Source organism: Kryptolebias marmoratus, linkage group LG24 (assembly GCF_001649575.2).
Source record: "Kryptolebias marmoratus isolate JLee-2015 linkage group LG24, ASM164957v2, whole genome shotgun sequence".
In the NCBI taxonomy this organism is placed as follows: domain Eukaryota; kingdom Metazoa; phylum Chordata; class Actinopteri; order Cyprinodontiformes; family Rivulidae; genus Kryptolebias; species Kryptolebias marmoratus.
The window spans coordinates 13,673,957-13,692,078 of record NC_051453.1 but is presented as its reverse complement, the minus strand read 5'-3'; the positions used below and the strand labels follow the sequence as shown (position 1 = coordinate 13,692,078).

At 43.3% G+C, this 18,122-nt stretch overlaps 3 protein-coding genes and 1 long non-coding RNA gene across 10 annotated transcripts in view; 2 read left to right on the top strand and 2 right to left on the bottom strand.

Annotated features, from left to right (window-relative positions):
• npl (N-acetylneuraminate pyruvate lyase (dihydrodipicolinate synthase)) overlaps positions 1-3,029 on the bottom strand; it is a 19,625-nt gene extending 16,596 nt beyond the window's left edge. Inside the window, exons 1-3 of one of the 5 annotated variants that reach the window (XM_017406851.3) lie at positions 2,921-3,029; positions 1,885-1,966; positions 1,583-1,656 (exon numbers count right to left, since the gene is read on the bottom strand). In XM_017406851.3, the coding sequence (XP_017262340.3) occupies positions 1,583-1,656; positions 1,885-1,955 (145 nt within the window). In that variant the 5' untranslated portion in view covers positions 1,956-1,966; positions 2,921-3,029. Of the gene's footprint in view, positions 1-1,582; positions 1,657-1,884; positions 1,967-2,084; positions 2,338-2,381; positions 2,564-2,920 lie in introns of those variants that run through there. The other 4 variants (XM_017406856.3, XM_017406854.3, XM_017406853.3 and 1 more) reach the window with 4 other exon arrangements.
• Positions 3,030-3,646: 617 nt separating this feature from the next.
• Positions 3,647-15,716, top strand: edem3 (ER degradation enhancer, mannosidase alpha-like 3). Of its 3 annotated transcripts, none has more exons than XM_037974150.1 (21): positions 3,647-4,859; positions 4,945-4,990; positions 5,202-5,302; positions 5,844-5,883; positions 6,096-6,208; positions 6,313-6,466; positions 6,885-7,019; positions 9,122-9,227; positions 9,341-9,438; positions 9,862-9,987; positions 10,079-10,162; positions 10,316-10,399; positions 10,749-10,873; positions 11,394-11,565; positions 11,663-11,808; positions 11,964-12,108; positions 12,298-12,489; positions 12,620-12,785; positions 13,121-13,306; positions 13,557-13,571; positions 14,515-15,716. In XM_037974150.1, exons 1-21 carry the CDS (start codon positions 4,771-4,773, stop codon positions 14,850-14,852), a joined length of 2,661 nt encoding a protein of 886 aa, XP_037830078.1. In that variant the 5' UTR covers positions 3,647-4,770; the 3' UTR covers positions 14,853-15,716. The 3 variants fall into 3 exon arrangements, with proteins under 3 accessions (XP_037830078.1, XP_017262693.1, XP_017262696.1); XM_017407204.3 differs by having other exon boundaries at positions 13,557-13,604; XM_017407207.3 differs by lacking the exon at positions 13,557-13,571 and having other exon boundaries at positions 3,652-4,859.
• LOC119616775 lies at positions 10,792-16,711 on the bottom strand. The gene is made up of 2 exons (XR_005232803.1): positions 16,575-16,711; positions 10,792-12,509 (listed from the first exon to the last, which is right to left on the bottom strand). It is a non-coding gene; the product is annotated as an uncharacterized LOC119616775 (long non-coding RNA).
• Positions 16,712-16,819: 108 nt separating this feature from the next.
• Positions 16,820-18,122, top strand: part of zgc:92140 (uncharacterized protein LOC447854 homolog) — a 26,831-nt gene continuing 25,528 nt past the window's right edge. The window contains exon 1 of the mRNA XM_017407208.3: positions 16,820-16,956. The gene's annotated coding sequence lies outside the window, so the exon portion shown is untranslated. The remainder of the gene's footprint in view (positions 16,957-18,122) is intronic.

The following is an 18,122-nucleotide window of genomic DNA, read 5'->3' as shown; positions in this document are numbered from 1 at the left end:
TTTGAGGGAAAAACTGCAGGCCAGCATCCCTTAGTGGGCCGGTTTATGCGAGGAGCTCGCAGGAAGCTCCCTGTCTCGAGACCCATGGCACCATCATGGGATTTACCCCTGGTGCTGGATGCACTGGCTGCCCCCCCCTTCGAGCCTCTGGATCGAGTGGAATTAAAATTTGTAACTTTAAAAACAGCACTTCTGTTGGCTTTGGTCTCTACAAAGCGTGTGGGTGAAATCCACGCTCTGTCTGTCCACTCGTGTTGTACAAAGTTTTCTCCGGACAAAACTAAGGTGGTTTTGCTCCCCAACCCTGCCTTTGAGCCTAAAGTGTTGGGGTCGTATTCACCAATTGAGTTAGTGGCTTTTTATCCCCCTCCTTTCCCCTCACAGGAGGAGGAGAAGCTACACAACCTTTGCCCTGTGCGTGCTTTGGATATCTATCTAGATAAAACAAAGCAGGTCAGGAAAAGTGACCAGTTGTTTGTCTCTTGGGCTAAGAACCATTATGGTAAACCAGTGTCCAAACAGCAACTTGCCCACTGGATCACTGCTGCAATTTCTTTAGCCTATACGTCAAAAGGGCTTCAGCCTCCAGAAGGGCTGCGGGCCCATTCTACAAGGGGCTTAAGCTCTTCATGGGCCTTGCTGAGAGGGGTGTCCCTGCAGGAAATTTGTGCCGCAGCAAGCTGGGCCTCCTCTCACACATTCGCTCGGTTCTACAAGCTTGATGTTACAGCATCGTCACTGGCTCATTCAGTACTCAGTGTAAGCACCATGCACTAGGAGTACCTGTGGCTGGTAAATAAAATATTTGGCACATAATGTGTGTTCTGCTGAGCAATACGGGAGTCAGTATTTTTCGTTCCCAATGTGAGACACGAAACGAATGCTATGAAAGAGAACTTTAGGTTACTTTCGTAACCCCGGTTCTCTGAGTAGCATGAGTGAGTGTCTCACCAGATCACCCTCCTTGCTCTGACGTTGCGAGGAAGAGGTGAACGTTTTTGAATAAAGTCTCAGTGCAGCGTCAGCCCTATTTATAGGGGGAGGGACTCTGCCCTCTCTGACGCTGACGAGTGTATCTCCAGCCAATCCTGGCTGGCGTAATGTAATAGGAGCTTCTGATGAGGTCTCGCCATAGGCGTTCCCAATGTGAGACACTTACTCATGCTACTCAGAGAACCGGGGTTACGAAAGTAACCTAAAGTTTTCAGCTTCTGACTCACAAAATAACCTTGGCAAAGACGAGCGCTGCGAATTAACCACTTAAAGTGATAACACGTTATGCTACTCATCCATTTATCGCAAACGGCTTCATCTCTTGTAACAATTACGGTAAAAAAATATGCCATTAGCAAGCAGTTTCAAATTTGATTTGACTCTGTACTCGGTGGTTTGAACCAAGTGTTATCCCACATTTGCAGAAGTAGTCGTAGCTGATGGGTTTTGTTTGGAAGGTTATGAGAAACTTTGATCAAAGTTGTAAAAAGTGTAAGGTTAACGACAGATAAGCAACATACCAACTACGTGTCTAAAACAACAAGCAATATAAGAGTTCATGAAGGTGGAAATCTACTTATAAACTTACCAAATATGCCTTTTACACCTTGCTGCTCAATCAAATAGTCAATGTAAGGTCCAATAACTGGCAGGTTGATGTCACTGTTTTTGGATAAATAGGGAAAAATATGGTTTCACACGTTGGACTTAAAAAACAAAGCAACAATAAATAACTTTGTAAACTTCATTCTGGTGTCAGAACATCACTCTCACTCATCACACATTGGTTGCGCTTCACATTAGCGTCGATGAAAGCCAGAAAGAACAGGACCAAAACGACAAAGAAGGAAAAAAAAAAAAAGTAAAAACCGCCTCAGAAGAGGTCCTCACCCCTGTGTGGTGAACGGAGTAAATGTGGCCGCAACGAGCCCGGTCAACTTGGCGTCAGCCGCTGGAGCCATGATGGACAATGCTGCTCGAACACAAGAAATTAAAGGCAAATAAATAAAGACAGCACGACAGGAGACAGAAACAAAAGACCTACATAACTAGAACTTTCACTGTTACGTCAAACAGCTTGCGAAACTTACAAAAACACTGCTTCCTACAGGTAAATAAGTACAAAGAGCCCCGACCTGAAAATCTAAGATGGCTGCTGCCAAGCGTGAACAATGCCGACATCTTCATTTTTAAAACGATTTTTTAGCACTCGGGTCAGTTGGTATCGCATTACATTAGTCGTACACACAGTATTGTACAGCCTCTATCAGTGAGCATGTTGCTACATGATGTCTAGACGCAAAAAATGCTGAGAGGCATTTCGTTATCAGCTAGCTAATAATGGGTTGTCTGGTCGCGGAGCGAGGCAAGGAAGGAAGAAATCCTACAAGTTTTCTGACTTGCAAATGAAACACGGTCGAGCTGGCTGTCACGTCATTCCCAGGTCCGACTTATTAAACGGAAAAACCGCACAAGTTCTTGACTTCAAGAACCAGGAGCAAGAAGAAGTCTCCCCGCTTGGACCGGCGTCTGCGGTAATAAAAAAACACATCGCGAAAGGTGCTAAGAGAAGTACGCATGCGCAACAGGACGACTTCCACAGCGCTGGAGCGTTTAGGGAGCAACGTAAAAAACTTTTTTATTTTACTCTTTTAATTTTAAATAAAAGTGTTTTAATGTGTGGAGAATTAAAAAATAAATCTGGGTTTTATTTAAACTAAATCTTGAACTTGAATATTTTATACCTTAAAAAAATCACATATGCTTAACTATAGGCATCGGAAAGTAACAAAAACAGTAGGTATAGACTAGTTTGATAAAATCGCAAAAACATAGCAATACCGGATACTTATTCAGCAACCTAATTATGATAAAGGAACATTATAATAGCCGTCAAAAGTTTATCTAGATGTAGGTCCCACCATACCTTTTAGTACGTCTTTTCCCCTGTGTGTTCTGCATACAGTTTTATTTGGGGGTAAGAACTTGGGTTTTGTTCTAACAAATACTGCATACTCAGCAACTGTCTGGTTGATCATGTGAAACCATCAAGACGTCAACATGACACCGCGGAGCACCAAGGGAAATGTAGTTAAATGTTTAAAAAACTCAAAAATAAACATACATGAACTCGGATTTTTTAATATATGAATTTTTACTTTAAATTCACTCGCTCTCTGTAATCTCATCCCATTTAAGGTGTATTTTGCACCACATATAGACATTTTTAAATTTTATTTTATAAATTGCCAATGCTGTCTTTAATTGTTGTCAGGATATTGAAGCTACAGTTTCACAAAGAGTTTTGAATAAAGTTGAAAACAAACTGAAAAATGCTTCAATTCACATAAATAATAATCTTGGTTTCACGCTTGGTTTAAAGTGTGAAAAACAGAAAAATACTTGATGTGTCTGTCTCAAAAGAGTAATATTTATAATGTCAAAAATACGCTCTTGGTTGAACTGCTGGGGTGGATAGCAACATTTCCGAGCGGTTCTTAAAGGAGACACGAATGTAGATGGGTTATTTTTTCGTTAACTCGGTTTTCAGGTTCAACTTACATTGAGTTGCTTGTATTTAAAGCAAACCGTGAAACCCTATAAACAAACCACAAAAAACTTACTAGGTACAAGTGTTTTTATGCTTAGCATGGTAAATACGGTTACAACTTAAGTAAGAAAAAAAATATGCCTGAGAGTCCAAGCTCAGGAAAAATTTACCCACGCTTCAGCCAGGAAGCGGATGTTGTTGACGTTTCCACCCAGCGGTATCCGGTTAGTATGAGCTTCTTTCTCGGCGAAACGTTAATGTACGGGGACTATATACATTTCATAACCCATAATGACAGAAGAGCTAGAGGGGTCAGTTTTGCTTTACATCAATGAAGACTCTTGTTTTTAATTTATTTCATGTTTCACAGCTAGGTGCTGTCATTAGCCCGGCTAAACATAGCATAGCTGGCTAAATGCTCGTTCGGTTGCTGTCTAACTAGCTGACGAAAGAGGCAAACTCAAGCGGAGGAAATAATTAACTTGTATCTGGAGGCGTTCGGAGTGGCAATGGAAGCTCTTAAGGACATTATCTTCAAAGTGACGTTGTCTTGATTTTGGTTTTAATTCGTTGCAGGGGAGTGTTTGTTGTAAGTAAAGATGAAGTGAGACACGATGGACTCTTAATGGTTTTATACCGCTGGCCTGTGGGGACTACTTATTCACCGAACCGTGAAGAGACACCCTATAAACAAGATTTTTTTCTAGTTCTTCTTACATGTTTGGATTTCTTTATCAGAGGCATTTTTTTTCTCCCTTGAAGGCAGGTAACTTTTGCTGTGAACGTGTCTCGTGGGTTCAGGTGACAGCTTGGAAAGGTAAACAGGAGCGCCGCACCGACCTGCCAACAGGACGTGGAGCAGAGTTTGCACTACAACTTTTTTTCCCCCTGCACATCTTCTTACTTGAAACGACAACATTCCTTCCTAGCTTGTGTTTGCACTTCTTAGTTGTCGGTGTGTTCACACTATGACAATCTATTCTGTCTCAGTTCAGCACAGATAGCCCAGCAGCAAACTAGGACATTGATATTATCTGGTATCTTGTAGTCAGAGCCGCAGAAGCTTTTAAACATGACCTCAGCTGTTTGTGTCGATGGGAAGGTGTCTGTGTGTGCTCTCTAGTTGTTCGGTTAGGGCAGTCGTCATGGCCAAACATTCGCGCAGTGACACACTGTAAGCTGTGGTTACGCACACACGTCGCTGCGATCCTCTCAACGCAACCACCATGTCGCCTGTCTTGTTCTTACTGATGCTGTTTGGAGCATTATGCAGCTCCGGGAAGCCCATGAGAAGAGAGGAGAAGCTAAAGTTGAGGTAAGTTAAAGAACGAACACCTGGAGAGTAAACTGAGAGGAGCATTTCACTAACCTGTATTTGTGTCCTTGTTCTTTTATCAAAGGAATCAAGTGGTTGAAATGTTTGACCATGCCTATCAGAATTATATGGTAAGTTTTCCATCTTCACGCAATCATGTTACAAGTCTACAAAGCTGCTGTAGTGGTATTTGTATCTGTGTCCAGCTTATGTTATTTGTGAGCAGCCATGAAGCCATGAGGATTCGTGTGTTATTCCCCTCAATCAGACTGATTCAAACATTTTACACAAGAAACATCGGCGGGTACCGTGGTGTCAAAAGTGTGTTTGTGTTTATCCCAGGACCATGCATACCCAGCAGATGAGCTGATGCCTCTAACTTGCAGAGGACGAGTGCGCGGGCTCGAACCCAGTCGAGGAGACGTGGACGACGCACTCGGCAAGTAAGTAGCAAATCACCTGGATGTTACATCACAGCTTGAGTTGTGTTTGGAAATTATGAGACAAATATTGGCACACAGGGTTTGATTGTTTGCTCGTGCATGTCATTGAATAAATAGCTAAATTTTAGATGCTTAAAAACATAGTTTCAATCATTTTTTTTCCAGACATTTCCCTTGAATGAAAAGGCCTATTCATATATCAAATTAAAAACATAATTCAGAAGTACTTTACACAATAAAGATGAGCATTTAAAGGTGACTAGAAATGATGTTTCAGAGCATGCGGGGAAAAGAGGGGAAAAGTCTGCTAAGAGACATTTAGAATAGTTAACTAACTCTGCTGGGGTTAAATAGGTGAATGAGTTGTTTTTCTTTTTTTGCATGAAAATAATTCATAATATCAGAGTCCGGTCTAACCTAGGCACCAGTTTTTAACTCTGGTCTGTAATCAGGCTGTTTTAACTTTTATTCTTTCATTTCCTACTTAATCTCAACATGTTGTGTGAAATAAATTTGTAATATATTTGACTGTTTCTGCCAGGTTTTCTCTGACCCTCATAGACACTTTGGATACTTTGGTGGTGAGTATTATGCTTTATACTGTTGACATTTGCTTCTTTTACAGTAAGACCGTAGTGAATGGGTGTGGTTTAAAATTATCCGCTGATTATAAATATACAACAGTGGCATTTTATTCTTTAAAATGTAAAGAGCATTTTTCAGATCATTAGCCACACGTATTCTCCTTCGCTGTTGAACTGAAAGCCTTCTCGGCGCTGTCTCTTCCTTCTAGCTATTAAATAAGACAACAGAGTTTGAGGCTGCGGTGAGGAGAGTCCTGTCCGACGTGCGGCTGGACAACGACATCGTGGTGTCAGTCTTCGAAACCAACATTCGAGTCCTCGGGTGAGACGGGACTGCAACCAAACCAACTGAAGCCCAAAAGCGTAAAATACAATATATTAGTCATGGGATTGGATTGTACTTAATTGTGTTGTGTGTGTGTTCAGGGGTCTGCTGGGGGGTCATTCCATGGCTGTGATGCTGAAGGAGGGCCGGCAGCACATGCAGTGGTACCAGGATGAGCTCCTGCATATGGCCAAAGACCTGGGACTCCGCCTGCTACCAGCCTTCAACACCAGCAGCGGCCTGCCTTATCCCAGGGTGAGGCAGACACACGTTTGCAGTAATCCATTTTGAATGTCTCAATTTTTTATAATTGCATGCTTTGGAATACCAAGAATATTTGGTGTGAAAAGCAGAAAAGGCTCTTATCCTGATTGCAGGATGATAACGCCTCACGTAGGCTGTTAAAGCAGATGTTTAGTAAGAAGGATCATCGAACACAAAGATCCATCTGCTTGTTAAAATGTTCCATCTCTATTGTCCTGTAGAAGGCTTCTTTTTTTTTTTCAGCATAAAAACCCGTTATTTGTATTTGCTTGTTCTGTCAGATCAAAACTTCATGTTTCCATTCTCTGCTTCGCCGCTCTGCTCGCAGCTGTTAAAGCTTTTAATCTGAAGAGGTTTGCAAATCAGATGTTTAATGTTTTCTTTTTTTTCTTTTCCCTCTGCTTGCAAGGTCAACTTGAAACATGGCGTCATGGGTCCTGAGACACGAACGGGCACAGAAACGGACACTTGCACTGCGTGTGCAGGAACCATGATCCTGGAGTTTGCTGCCTTAAGTCGCTTCACTGGGGACCCTGTGTTTGAGGTATTCTCTAATCCGATGCACATACATTTACAATGTTATTAAATGTGTTTTATACACAATTTGATTTATTCATCCAGCTCTGAAAACAGAGCTGCTGTCTCTGTAATGAAGAATAATTTAATGTTTGTTAATTTCTGGAAGGAAAACTGCGACAAATCATCAAACAGAGTTAGGGTTAGAGTTTATCTAAGGATGTTTTTGACTAGTTTACTTTCCCAGTCTTTCAAAAAGATGTTATATAGTTCAAGCCTGCACGTATTTGCACAGGCAGTACCAAAGAGCCACATCCTGAAAGTTACTCGGGTTTCTTTGGATCAGGTTTGTAGTTTCTTATATTTGACGTCCCTCCGTTGTGAAAGGCGATACGAATAATACTGCCATCAGTCTTCTGAATGTGAGATCTGGGTCAGTTTTCCATCGTTTTTAATTCTCATTTCTTGGAACTACGCACACAGACCTTACGAAATAATCCGCTGACAAGAACTTGTTTACGAAGTTCCCACCAGCATTCGCATGGCAGAGATGTCGCTCGTCTGTCTTTGCAGCCTCGTTTTAAATGAGAAAATCTTCCAACCCATGACTTTTCGTAACGACACACAGGACGCTGCTCGATGGCTGTCAGCTGCAGCGAGAGTCTTTTCTGTCGATAATCAAGTCCTTCCTGTTCATTCAAGTTGCCACACAAAGCAGCACAGTTGTGGAGAACTGTCTCCTCACTGCATGAAGGTTTTTTTTGTTGTTTTGGGCCTAAATCTGTTAAAACCTTATGGTGTTTCTGTGCTTGGATGAGTTCCTGCCGTGCGTTTTATTTATTCTCACAAATCGAAGGTGTGCTAGGTTAAATACTTACAGAACTATGAGTGATGAGAAATGGCATTTGTTCGGATGAAATAAATGAATGATAATGCATATAAAGTCGGTGGTTTTGTTGTCTTTAAATAAGTCATTTTTAAATAATGCACTTACATTTATATTTAATCTTTTAACAAACTTTTATCTGAAGCATGTTACAAATGAGGAACAAGTGGGAGACTCTGGCATACACATGAAGTGCTAAATCCATTTATAGACAGGTGGAACAGGTTCCTGGGTGTATTATAAATGCAGGATGGTATTTTAAGGTGAGAACGGTGGCAGACGAGGAAGTGTTCTCCTCTTTGAAGTGATGAGAAAGTCTGGGAAGAAGCGGACTTCCTGCTTTGATAGCATTTGGTGTCTCATGTCACATCATGAAACCACAAATTAAAACAGCTTAGTTTTTTTTTTGAATTAACAGTCATTTCAAAGATGACTCCAAATTAAAAAGTAATGTTTGCTTGTTGTAAATCACCTTTTATGGCTCACTCGGCGTACTTTGTTATCTCACTGTTTAATATTACGAGCACATACAGGTTTACTGCCACTTGGTCAAATATTTAAAAAGATGAATCTGTATCTTGCCACCTTCCTTTTGCCTTGAAGAACCTGTATGTGCAGATCTAACACGAGTCATGTCTTTTAACATTATATTTTTACGTATTTGACCTAAAAAGGAGCAATGTGTATTAATGTGAGCGCTTTAATTCTGCTTATATGTATGTATGTGCTATTATTAACCAAACAAGTTTATTTTTCCTGCAACCTTTGGCATGTGGATATTACATAAAGAGAGACAAAATCACATAAGTAATCAAAATAATAAAACTATAATTATATTTATGTGGCGTGGACACAAAGAGATGGGCTGGATGCTTTAAATACATTTTTTTTCTTACATTTATGTCTCCTGAAGTCATTTTTTTTGATTGCAGCTACTGTTTGCTTAAATGCAGATGTTTTTTTTCACAGGAAATATTTACACTTGTGATACAGAAGCCAGAAAAAGGCTGTGTTACTGATAACGCTGAGTGTTCAGTGAGTTGAGAAAGCAAGTTGGTTTTATCGGTCTTAATTCGAAGAAGTGTGTGGAAATTGTTTAAAATCGTAAGAGAAAAATATTCATTTCCTTCTGCTGAGCAGCCACAGAGTCTGTCAGCAATCCATCCACAGAGGAGAACTAATGCAGACCGATTGATTATCAGGTTTTAAATCAATAATGCTCCCTTCTTCACACACACACACAGGAGCACGCCCGGAGAGCCCTGGACTTTCTGTGGGAGAAACGACAGAGAAACAGCAATCTGGTCGGCACCACCATCAACATCCACTCGGGGGAGTGGGTCCGAAGAGGTGAGAGGGGAGGCGGGGAGGGAACGATTTAGGGAGGTGAAGGGGCGCAAACAGAACCCCGCGTCCTCTGGTTTGTTTCGCCATGTGGTGACGAATTATTCTGACGCTTCCAGACAGTGGAGTTGGAGCAGGAATCGACTCGTATTATGAATACCTGCTAAAGGCCTACGTCCTCCTGGGAGATGACGAGTTTCTGCAGCGGTTCAATACTGTGAGGCCACACACACACACACACACACACACACACTGCGGAATAATTTGATGCTCCCTGTCTTCATAATAACATTTTAAGGCCCGCAAAACATCTCTTAATCAGCTTTTTATCACGTTCAACAGAGTGGGGAAAAATTAGAAATCTTTTACAATTTAAATCTGGTTTCAGATATATTTGTCATGTCTGATCAAACCGTCTCAATTTTCCAGCGTTAAGCTCTTAATGAATAATAAATTAGTTATTGATTGCTTCTTACTTTGCAGTAAATATTTAATAAGGTTAAGAAATGCCACTGAAAGCTTGAAGTCAAGTTTTCAGGTGCATTAGGTTCTCTGGCTTATAAAAGCTTGATCATGTGTCTAAAATAAAGAAAAAAAAATCTCTGCTTTGTTGTATTTATCCCCCATCTGTCCTGTGCAGCACTATGCATCCATAATGAAGTATATCAGCCAGCCTCCTCTGCTGCTGGACGTCCACATCCACAAACCTTTGCTTCCTGCTCGCACCTGGATGGACTCCCTGCTGGCCTTCTTCCCTGGACTTCAGGTCCGATCGGGCGACGTGTGATGTGACGGATTTACTGCCTTTACTGGCCCTTCAGATGTTTCATTACCTTTTGCGCATGTTTCCGTCTCAGGTGTTAAAGGGAGACATCCGTCCTGCGATCGAGACCCACGAAATGTTGTACCAAGTCACCAAAAAACACAACTTCCTCCCAGAGGTAATCAGACTGACTGTGCGGGATTTAAACCTGCAGCTCAAATGAAACGTGTTGGAATTTGAACGTGATCGAGCTGTTTGGAAAGAAACAGTCTACATGTGTTATTCTCCTGATTGCGTGCTGACTGCTTTGCCCTTCTTTGTCCGTCCTCAGGCCTTCACTACTGATTTCAGGGTACACTGGGCTCAACATCCCCTGAGGCCTGAGTTTGCAGAGAGCACCTATTTCCTCTATAAGGTAATTTGTCAAGCAAACAACATAATGCACAAGTTTCCTTTTCACCGCCACAGCACAGAGGCATAAAAATGTACGTTGCCAAAAATCACTTAAAGATGCCGTTTCCCATTTTTAAACATTTATTTTTGTAGTGAAAGTGCTTTGGAATTGACTCTGCTTGTCAGAAATATCAAGTTTTCCCAGTAATTAAGCAACTCCTGTCCAAACATCGAAAGCATTTGTTCCTACCGACTGATCTTGTGTCTGAAACCATCTCTCTTTGAGTTTGTCACGCTCCACCGGAGCCCCGCTTCGTAGGCGATGTGTCACCGTTTGTCACGGTCACCTTTCTGCCCTCTCATCCCTCCAGGCCACAGGAGACCCTTACTACCTGGAGGCAGGTCGCACCATCCTGGACAACCTCAATCGCTTCGCTCGTGTGCCCTGCGGCTTCGCTGCCATGAAGGACGTCCGCACGGGGAGTCACGAGGACCGGTCAGTAGAAGAAAAAAACCCAAAAACCAGCTCTGTGTTTGTTCAACAACAGGAGACTGACTGCATTCAAGAAGTTACAACATTTAAACGTACTTGTTCTTGATATTTGGAGTGGCAAGGTAACCAAAACTGATTTATACTAAATTTATGAAGGGTGTATTATGATACTGAAAAAATAAAATCAGGTATTATCGGATGAGTATACCACTTATTTTCCCCAAACCTTTTCATAGATTTAGAACAAAAAGCACATTAAAAGTAAATGTATTTTAAGGTAAACTGCAGTTAGTTCATTTAATGTCAAGACCTGAAATGGAAATTCAGATTATGCGGAAAGAAAACCTATTTTTTAACAACATTCACTGTAAAAATAGTGATCAGGAAATAGTTTTAGGAACTCGTCAGTCCTTTGAAATCAAACAAACACATACGCTCGTAGTGACCATTGAAAAACAAAAAAGCTGTAGTACTAATAGTTATATTTTGCTCCACATTTGTACATGTTTTCTCTTTGTTTCAGCATGGACTCCTTCTTCCTCGCTGAGATGTTTAAATACCTCTTCCTGCTGTTCGCTGAAGCAGAGGACCTTCCTTTTGACGTGGAGGACTACGTCTTCACAACTGAGGCGCACCTACTGCCTCTGTCTCTCTCCACAGCCCCTTACTCCTCAACCCCTACCTCAAACAGAACTGTAATTATTCTGATTTCAGCGTATTTAAAGTCTTTTAAATGCGATTAAAGTATTTAGGTCTTCCAGGTAACGATAAAAATCCGGTCTCACACTTCAGGCAGATGAGGAGCTGGACGACTCCAACTTTGATTGGACTTGTCCTAACACCCGACTCCTGTTTCCTGACCCGGCCTTTCCTCGTAACCTGAGGGAGCCGATCCGTAGTGCCGTTGATAAGAGCTGCCCGCGCCCTGCCCCTTACAGGTCTGCACACATACGGGTTCAACCAGGTCGTCAATCTGAGCTTTTTAATCTGATGTTTGTAACAGCTGCATCTCTTCTGTTTCTTCTTGTTGGAAAGGTTTTGTATAAAATATGCTATATTTGCCATTTCTCATTTATCGTTTGCCTCCCCTCAGGGAGCCTGGGATGGGCCGTCCTCCTCTCAGGGCTCAGGACTTCATGGCAAACAACCCCGAACATCTGGAGCTGCTAAGGAGAATGGGAGTCAGCCTCATCCACCTGAAAGACGGCAGGGTGCAGCTGGTCCAGCACGCTACACAGGTTAACACCGCAGCAAGAATACACAGAAAGTGGAGGACTCTTATAAAATACGATCCAAATGGTTGCATGTTTAAAATCATTATTCTTAAGTTTAGACTTAAGACTGATTTTATTTTGGTCACACCTCTGCATTATTTCAGGCCTTTTAAAAAGCTCACCCCTCTCCCTCTCTGTCCCACCTGCACCCAGGCGGTGAGCGCCGTAGCAGCAGAGGATGGCGTGCGGTTCATGCAGGAGATGATGGAGCTGTCCAGCCAGCAGCAGAAAGAGCAGCTGCCTCCCAGAGCCATCCAGATCGTCTCGCATCCGTTCTTTGGCAGGGTTGTGCTGACCGCAGGACCAGCACAGTTTGGCACAGACCTGTCCAAAAGTGCCACAGGGGTGAGTCGGGTTTTGTAGCTCTGAAAACGATAAAAATGAAGTCTTAAATATCCTCTCAAAACCAGAATCCAACACCAGGGAACAGAGTGTGTTCTAAAAAACGCTCGGGTTTCTTCCTCATGCGTTGCAGGTTCGAGGATTTGTGACCGTGGCTGAGCCTTACAGCGGCTGCTCGGAGATCACCAACGCCGAGTACGTCCAGGGCCACATCGCTTTGCTCCAGAGGGGTCAGTGTATGTTTGCCGAGAAGGCCCGCCACATCCAGAAGGCCGGCGCCATCGGAGGCATAGTCATCGGTCAGTGCAGACAGCAAACGACACAAAACGGAAGATGACTACTCGGTGACAAGATTAGTGCACAATAACTAGATTATCTGGAAGCCATTCAGTCTAGTAGGGTCCTGCTCACAACATGATCACCGATTAATTAAACAGAACATTTATTTAAAATTTTTAAAAATGTTTGTATATATATGTATTTTATTACAGCTACAAATTAACTGTTTGAACTACTATAATAATCTTAAAAACGGTAATAAAGATTTATTAAAGGGCAGGAGTCACAGTGCGAACAGTCTATTAAATTGTGGTGCTTTAACATCTTTTTTGTGTATATTTTTCATTCCTTCCAGATGATAATGAGGGCAGCAGCAGCGACACGGCTCCCCTGTTTCAGATGGCCGGAGACGGACGCAGCACAGACGACGTCACCCTTCCGCTCCTCTTCCTCTTCCACAAGGAGGGCAACATCCTGCTGGAGGCGCTGAAGGAGTACAGAGAGGTGGAGGTGCTGCTGAGCGACAAAGCCAGGGACAGAGGTGCGTCCCCTCATATTCCTGCTTCTGATCCCGACCTTCCACCTCTTGTTCCACCAAGTCTCGTGTTTTTTTTAATCAAATATACAACGGATGGAAGGATCCGGGCAAATTGAGACGTGGTGGAAGTGTTGATTTCACATCTTTGTTCTTTTTACTATTTTTTCCAAATCCTTTTATTCCCTATAACTGTGCGTTTCTTTCCTTTGGTTTCTCCTCCTTTTCTATTAACCACCTGTCCTTGGATGAGCAGCGGCCATATTCAAAGGTAAAACTCTTCCTGGAATCCTGATTGAGGGCAGTAAGTATCCTCTTCTTGTCCCACTTTCAATGCTTGCATCATTTCTCTTCCCTTACTGTTTATTAATGTTTGCATCCCTCCATTTGTCTTTTCTGCTTTGCCTTCTAATCACAGGATTCTGTTTGAGTTAGATAAAGTGTAGTGCTATTACAGTGTTGTTTTTAACTTTATAACTCTTCGTGTTTTATAACATAAAACAACACTTGAGAGTTGAAGACTTGCACCTTACATGCAGGTGTAGTTTCTGGTATTAATAGGTAATATAAATAAGCCTAAAGAGGTTAATTATCAGCTTCCTAACAGCACAGTAGGAACTATCAGATCCATTTTCTCTGCACTCTGATTGCTGCATGCAGATGCTTTTGATTAATTAGCTACGAAACCTCATCACTGCACCACGAACAGATATCAAGTACCCATTTGTACCTGAGCCGTGAAAGCTTTAAACTCGCCGCAGTCCTGCGTGTAATCTTCTGGTGGTGGCCTAAAAAGCCCACACTCATCCTTTAACTCCTCTACAATCAGCTGCATTTTTAGAAACAGGATGAATAGTCACTCGTTCTTGCCAGATCTGTTTAAATTCGCAGTGTATTTTTAATTTTTAGATTTTTTTTTTTTTTTTGCCAGATTCTGTTTGTCAGTTGAGTCTCAGTTTGGTTTGCGCAGCGATGTGAGAAAGGTTTTTTATGCTGTGGGAAACATGACTCACAATCAGCACCATGCTGTTATAGTTGACAGCCTCTCGATGAAAACCGGTCTATTTTTGAGCTGGAATGGCTAGCAGGAGGCATGTGTAGATTACTGGCTGGAGGAGGAAACGAGCCCACTGTGTGTGTGTTCGTGCGTTTGTTCCTTGTACTTTTTTTTTTTTTATGTATAGCTGTTCATCCTGCCCCCGCTTCCTTTTCAGGTGCAGACGTGCAAGAAGCAGAGGAGGACTGTCAAACCGAAGCAACGACTCCCACGTCATGTGAACCGGTCGGCCAGTCGCACGTGAGCACGGTGCAGCTGGATGAGGTGTCCCCCACACAGGAGGAGGTCAGTCCTGTCGCCGCGCCGCAAGAAGAAAAGGGTCCCATCGATCCACGGGCTGATTCGGCTCAGCCTAAACAGGAGGAGAGAGACTCGGCGAAAACGAAGGAGCCCGAAGGCGACACAGACTCGAGCAGACAGTCAGTGGACGAGCTGCTGGCTGACTGGCGGGAAGACCTGGAGGCTTTCCAGCAGATGGAGAAGGACGAGCTCTGACAGTCGTTATGCACATCACGTTGTCAGATTGTGGTTTCAAGCCAGCACAGGGAGACGACCTGGAGCGGGTGTTTACTCTCGTGTCACCACTCTCCACCTGATGAACTCCAAGGAGGCTGCCATTAAGGTTTCTTTTGTCCCTCTGTGAAAGTTCTCACACACAAAGGCCGCCTGCGTACTGTAACTCCTTACCATAAAGGAGTCCTTTAAAAAAAAAAAACGGTGTTCTTACCTGACTGTCTTGAACAGTTTGTGTCTGTGCGACATAACAAACCCTACTGAATCCTTTGGACCAGACTGTAACCGCGCCTCACTTCCCAGTCACACCGTTGGTTTCTCTATGCATTATTGACCCAATGGCTTTCTGGTCCAACAGCTCTCTTTTCTCGCTCGTTAATCCATCGACCAATTGATTTTATTCAGATGTGAAGATTACTTGTGACATTTTATTTAATATTTTAACGGTCTTGGGTCTAATCTAATGTACGCATTGAGAATCAGTAAACTCGGTAATGTGGGAGGGGTAGGGGTTGGGGATATAAATTATTTTTATGGGCTCGTGGCGAACAAAAACTAAACACCAGACTCTTTCTGGAGTACACAGGAGATCGTCTGTAAATATTTATTTATCCAGATACATAAACTGAACTAATTCAGTGCTGTTTGCTCAGGTTCTGGCTTCTCCCACAAACAACAACATTATTTGGACCGTGTTGGAGCAAACACTCCTCGGAACTGGTTGGATTACACACCCATATGCCGCCACAGGGTGGCGCTATCAGATCTGTTTATTTTGCTGCTGGAGGGAGCAGAAATCAGCCATTGATATTGACAGAATGAGATTCAATAAAGGTTTAAGAAGAAGCTGGGTGGATTGTCTTTGATTATTCGATTTTTGTGGCAAAGTTTAGTGTTGTCGTTTTGCTTTCCAAAGCTGCACGGAAAACCAAGAAGAGATCTGCAAACCTGGTGTCAGGATGAGGGCTTTAACTGACCTAATCGAAACCAGAGAAGATGGAAAAAAGCTGTGAGACTTTGACAAGAGAACGGTGAACTTGGAACTCCGAAGGATGCTTGAGTCAAAGACTTAAAAGTGGGTTCTTTCCAGCAGTGGGTGGACACCCACGTCAAATAACTTGAGTCAACGTGACAGATATGTAATTGGAAAATTCTCGGCGTGCGCCGTGACATTACTGTCAAAAAGATTACAGCTGTGGTAGAATAAGTATTTACGTATGGCAGAAATGCTTCGCTGCTGATAGAATCTTTAAATTCAAGAATAACTTTCTGGGAAATACACTTCAAAAAATAAAAACAACCTGGAGTGTTGGAGTCTGACTGTGCTACTTAATTGTAAGTATAATCTTTGTAAAGGTAATAGAGTGGCAGAAAACAATCCTGAGCACTAATATATCTTATTTCCTCTGGATTAAAGTTAAATCCAACCAAGTGAAACAGAGTATCTGAGCTAACTGTTTAAACTGCAGATTTCACACACATTTGTAAATAAAAAACATTGCCACAGTTTGGTAAACATATTTTGATTATGTATTGAAAACACAAACTATATTCAGTTCAGGCAAGGTTTGAAACAAGCCTAATCTGATTATAGCTAGAGTGGCAGGTTGGATTTTTTGTGTGTAGTTAATTGTTTTGGTTTTATTCACTTTTCTCCACATCTTTAAGAGGTACCAACACATACAAGAAAAAAAAACACCTTACATTGTGGTCAGTTAAACAGCACTCCCCCTCCCGTGTAGTTTGTAGTCACTAGTAGAGCAGATTTGGATCATTTGGCGCCTGAGATATCATCCATGTGAAAATCCACGGAGCAGAAACAGGAGTGGCTTTTTTCTGCTCCGAGGTCTCGGTTCGGGTTCGGGTCCAGCCCTGAGCGCGCTGACCTGGTGGGGCGCTCCTCAGTAAGATGGCTGCATCGCTGCGCGCATTCAGCGGCATCCTGGTGAAATGACGCACACTTTACGTTCGGCGCTCTCGGCTCGCAGCTCTCCAGTCTCCATAGCTCCGATCCCGCCCGGCGCGCAGCCCGGAAGAGCGAGCGGCGAGCCCTCTTCGGTGGACCGAGCGGAACCGGTTCATCTGGGTAAGCGGCGGACTCCCCCCCCCCCATACACACACCCGGGTTGTACTTTCCGACCACCTTTAAACGTGGGCTTTGTTTTTTTTTTTGTTTTTTTTTGGACCCTCACTCGCTTGTTTCCCCTGAGTGGACCGTGATTACCCCGGAGCTGCCTCGGTCCTTCTCCTGCACACGTCCGTGTTTTGTTTTCGGTCGCGTTTGTTTGTTTGTTTTTTTCTTTTTCTTTATATTCCGGGAATTACACGATAAAACGCGTTTGTGTCTCTTTTATTTTTCTTTTCTCGTGGAGCGGGGAGAGGTTGTGTGAGTGTGCTGACTTGGCTCGGCTCGGCTCGGACAGCGTTTTGAAATTTTCCACACATCCTGGTTGGCTGTCTGTGCCAGCCCGTCCCGCTGCTCCCCGTCTCTCTCCCCACTGTCTCCCCCACCTCCCCTGTCTCTCCGAGGCCGTCTGTCGTTCACAGCCCGTCCGTGGGAATTCACGCTGGCTCTCCGCGCGCACGGAGACACTTTTAACCCTCGCTTGTCCCTGCCCGTGGGGCTGTAAACAAAGCCCCCTGTGTGTCCCCGCGGCGCAGCTGGACACAGCTGGCGCGGGTCCGATCCCCGGAGGGGGAGAGGAGAGGTGGAGAGGGGGGCTCCGTGCTGTACCCACAACTTCTCTGTTTTTGTTGTAGTAACTGTATTTGTTCCTCATTATGTCTGAACCAGAGGGAGGACTGGAGCTTGTGGATGACAACATCTCAATTAAATCTGATGAAACAGACTCTCCTTATTGTCCTCCTGTTCTTCCAAATGCCAGACAGAAGTAAGTTTTCTAACCGCACGCCTTGAAATGGAATATATTTTTGGTATTTTATTTGTTGACTGTGCAGCAGCCTGGTGTGGCAGTGCACTTGTTGTCAGAGCATATAGCCTCCTGTCATCGCCAGCTTACATCAGGGTTTATATAGGTTACCAGCAGTCCTGGGAGTGGATCTATTAAGCCCCCTCCTCCCCCCCTTTCATTCCTGATCTACCCATCTGCCTTCCTGCCCCAGCCTCCTTCACTCATTTCTGCTTATTATTGCTCACGTATGGCTTTTTGACTCCTCTCCTCCCAGCTCAGGAGGAGCTATTTTTATCCCCCCCTTCCTCCTTCCTCATCCTCTCAATCATCGCCATCATCC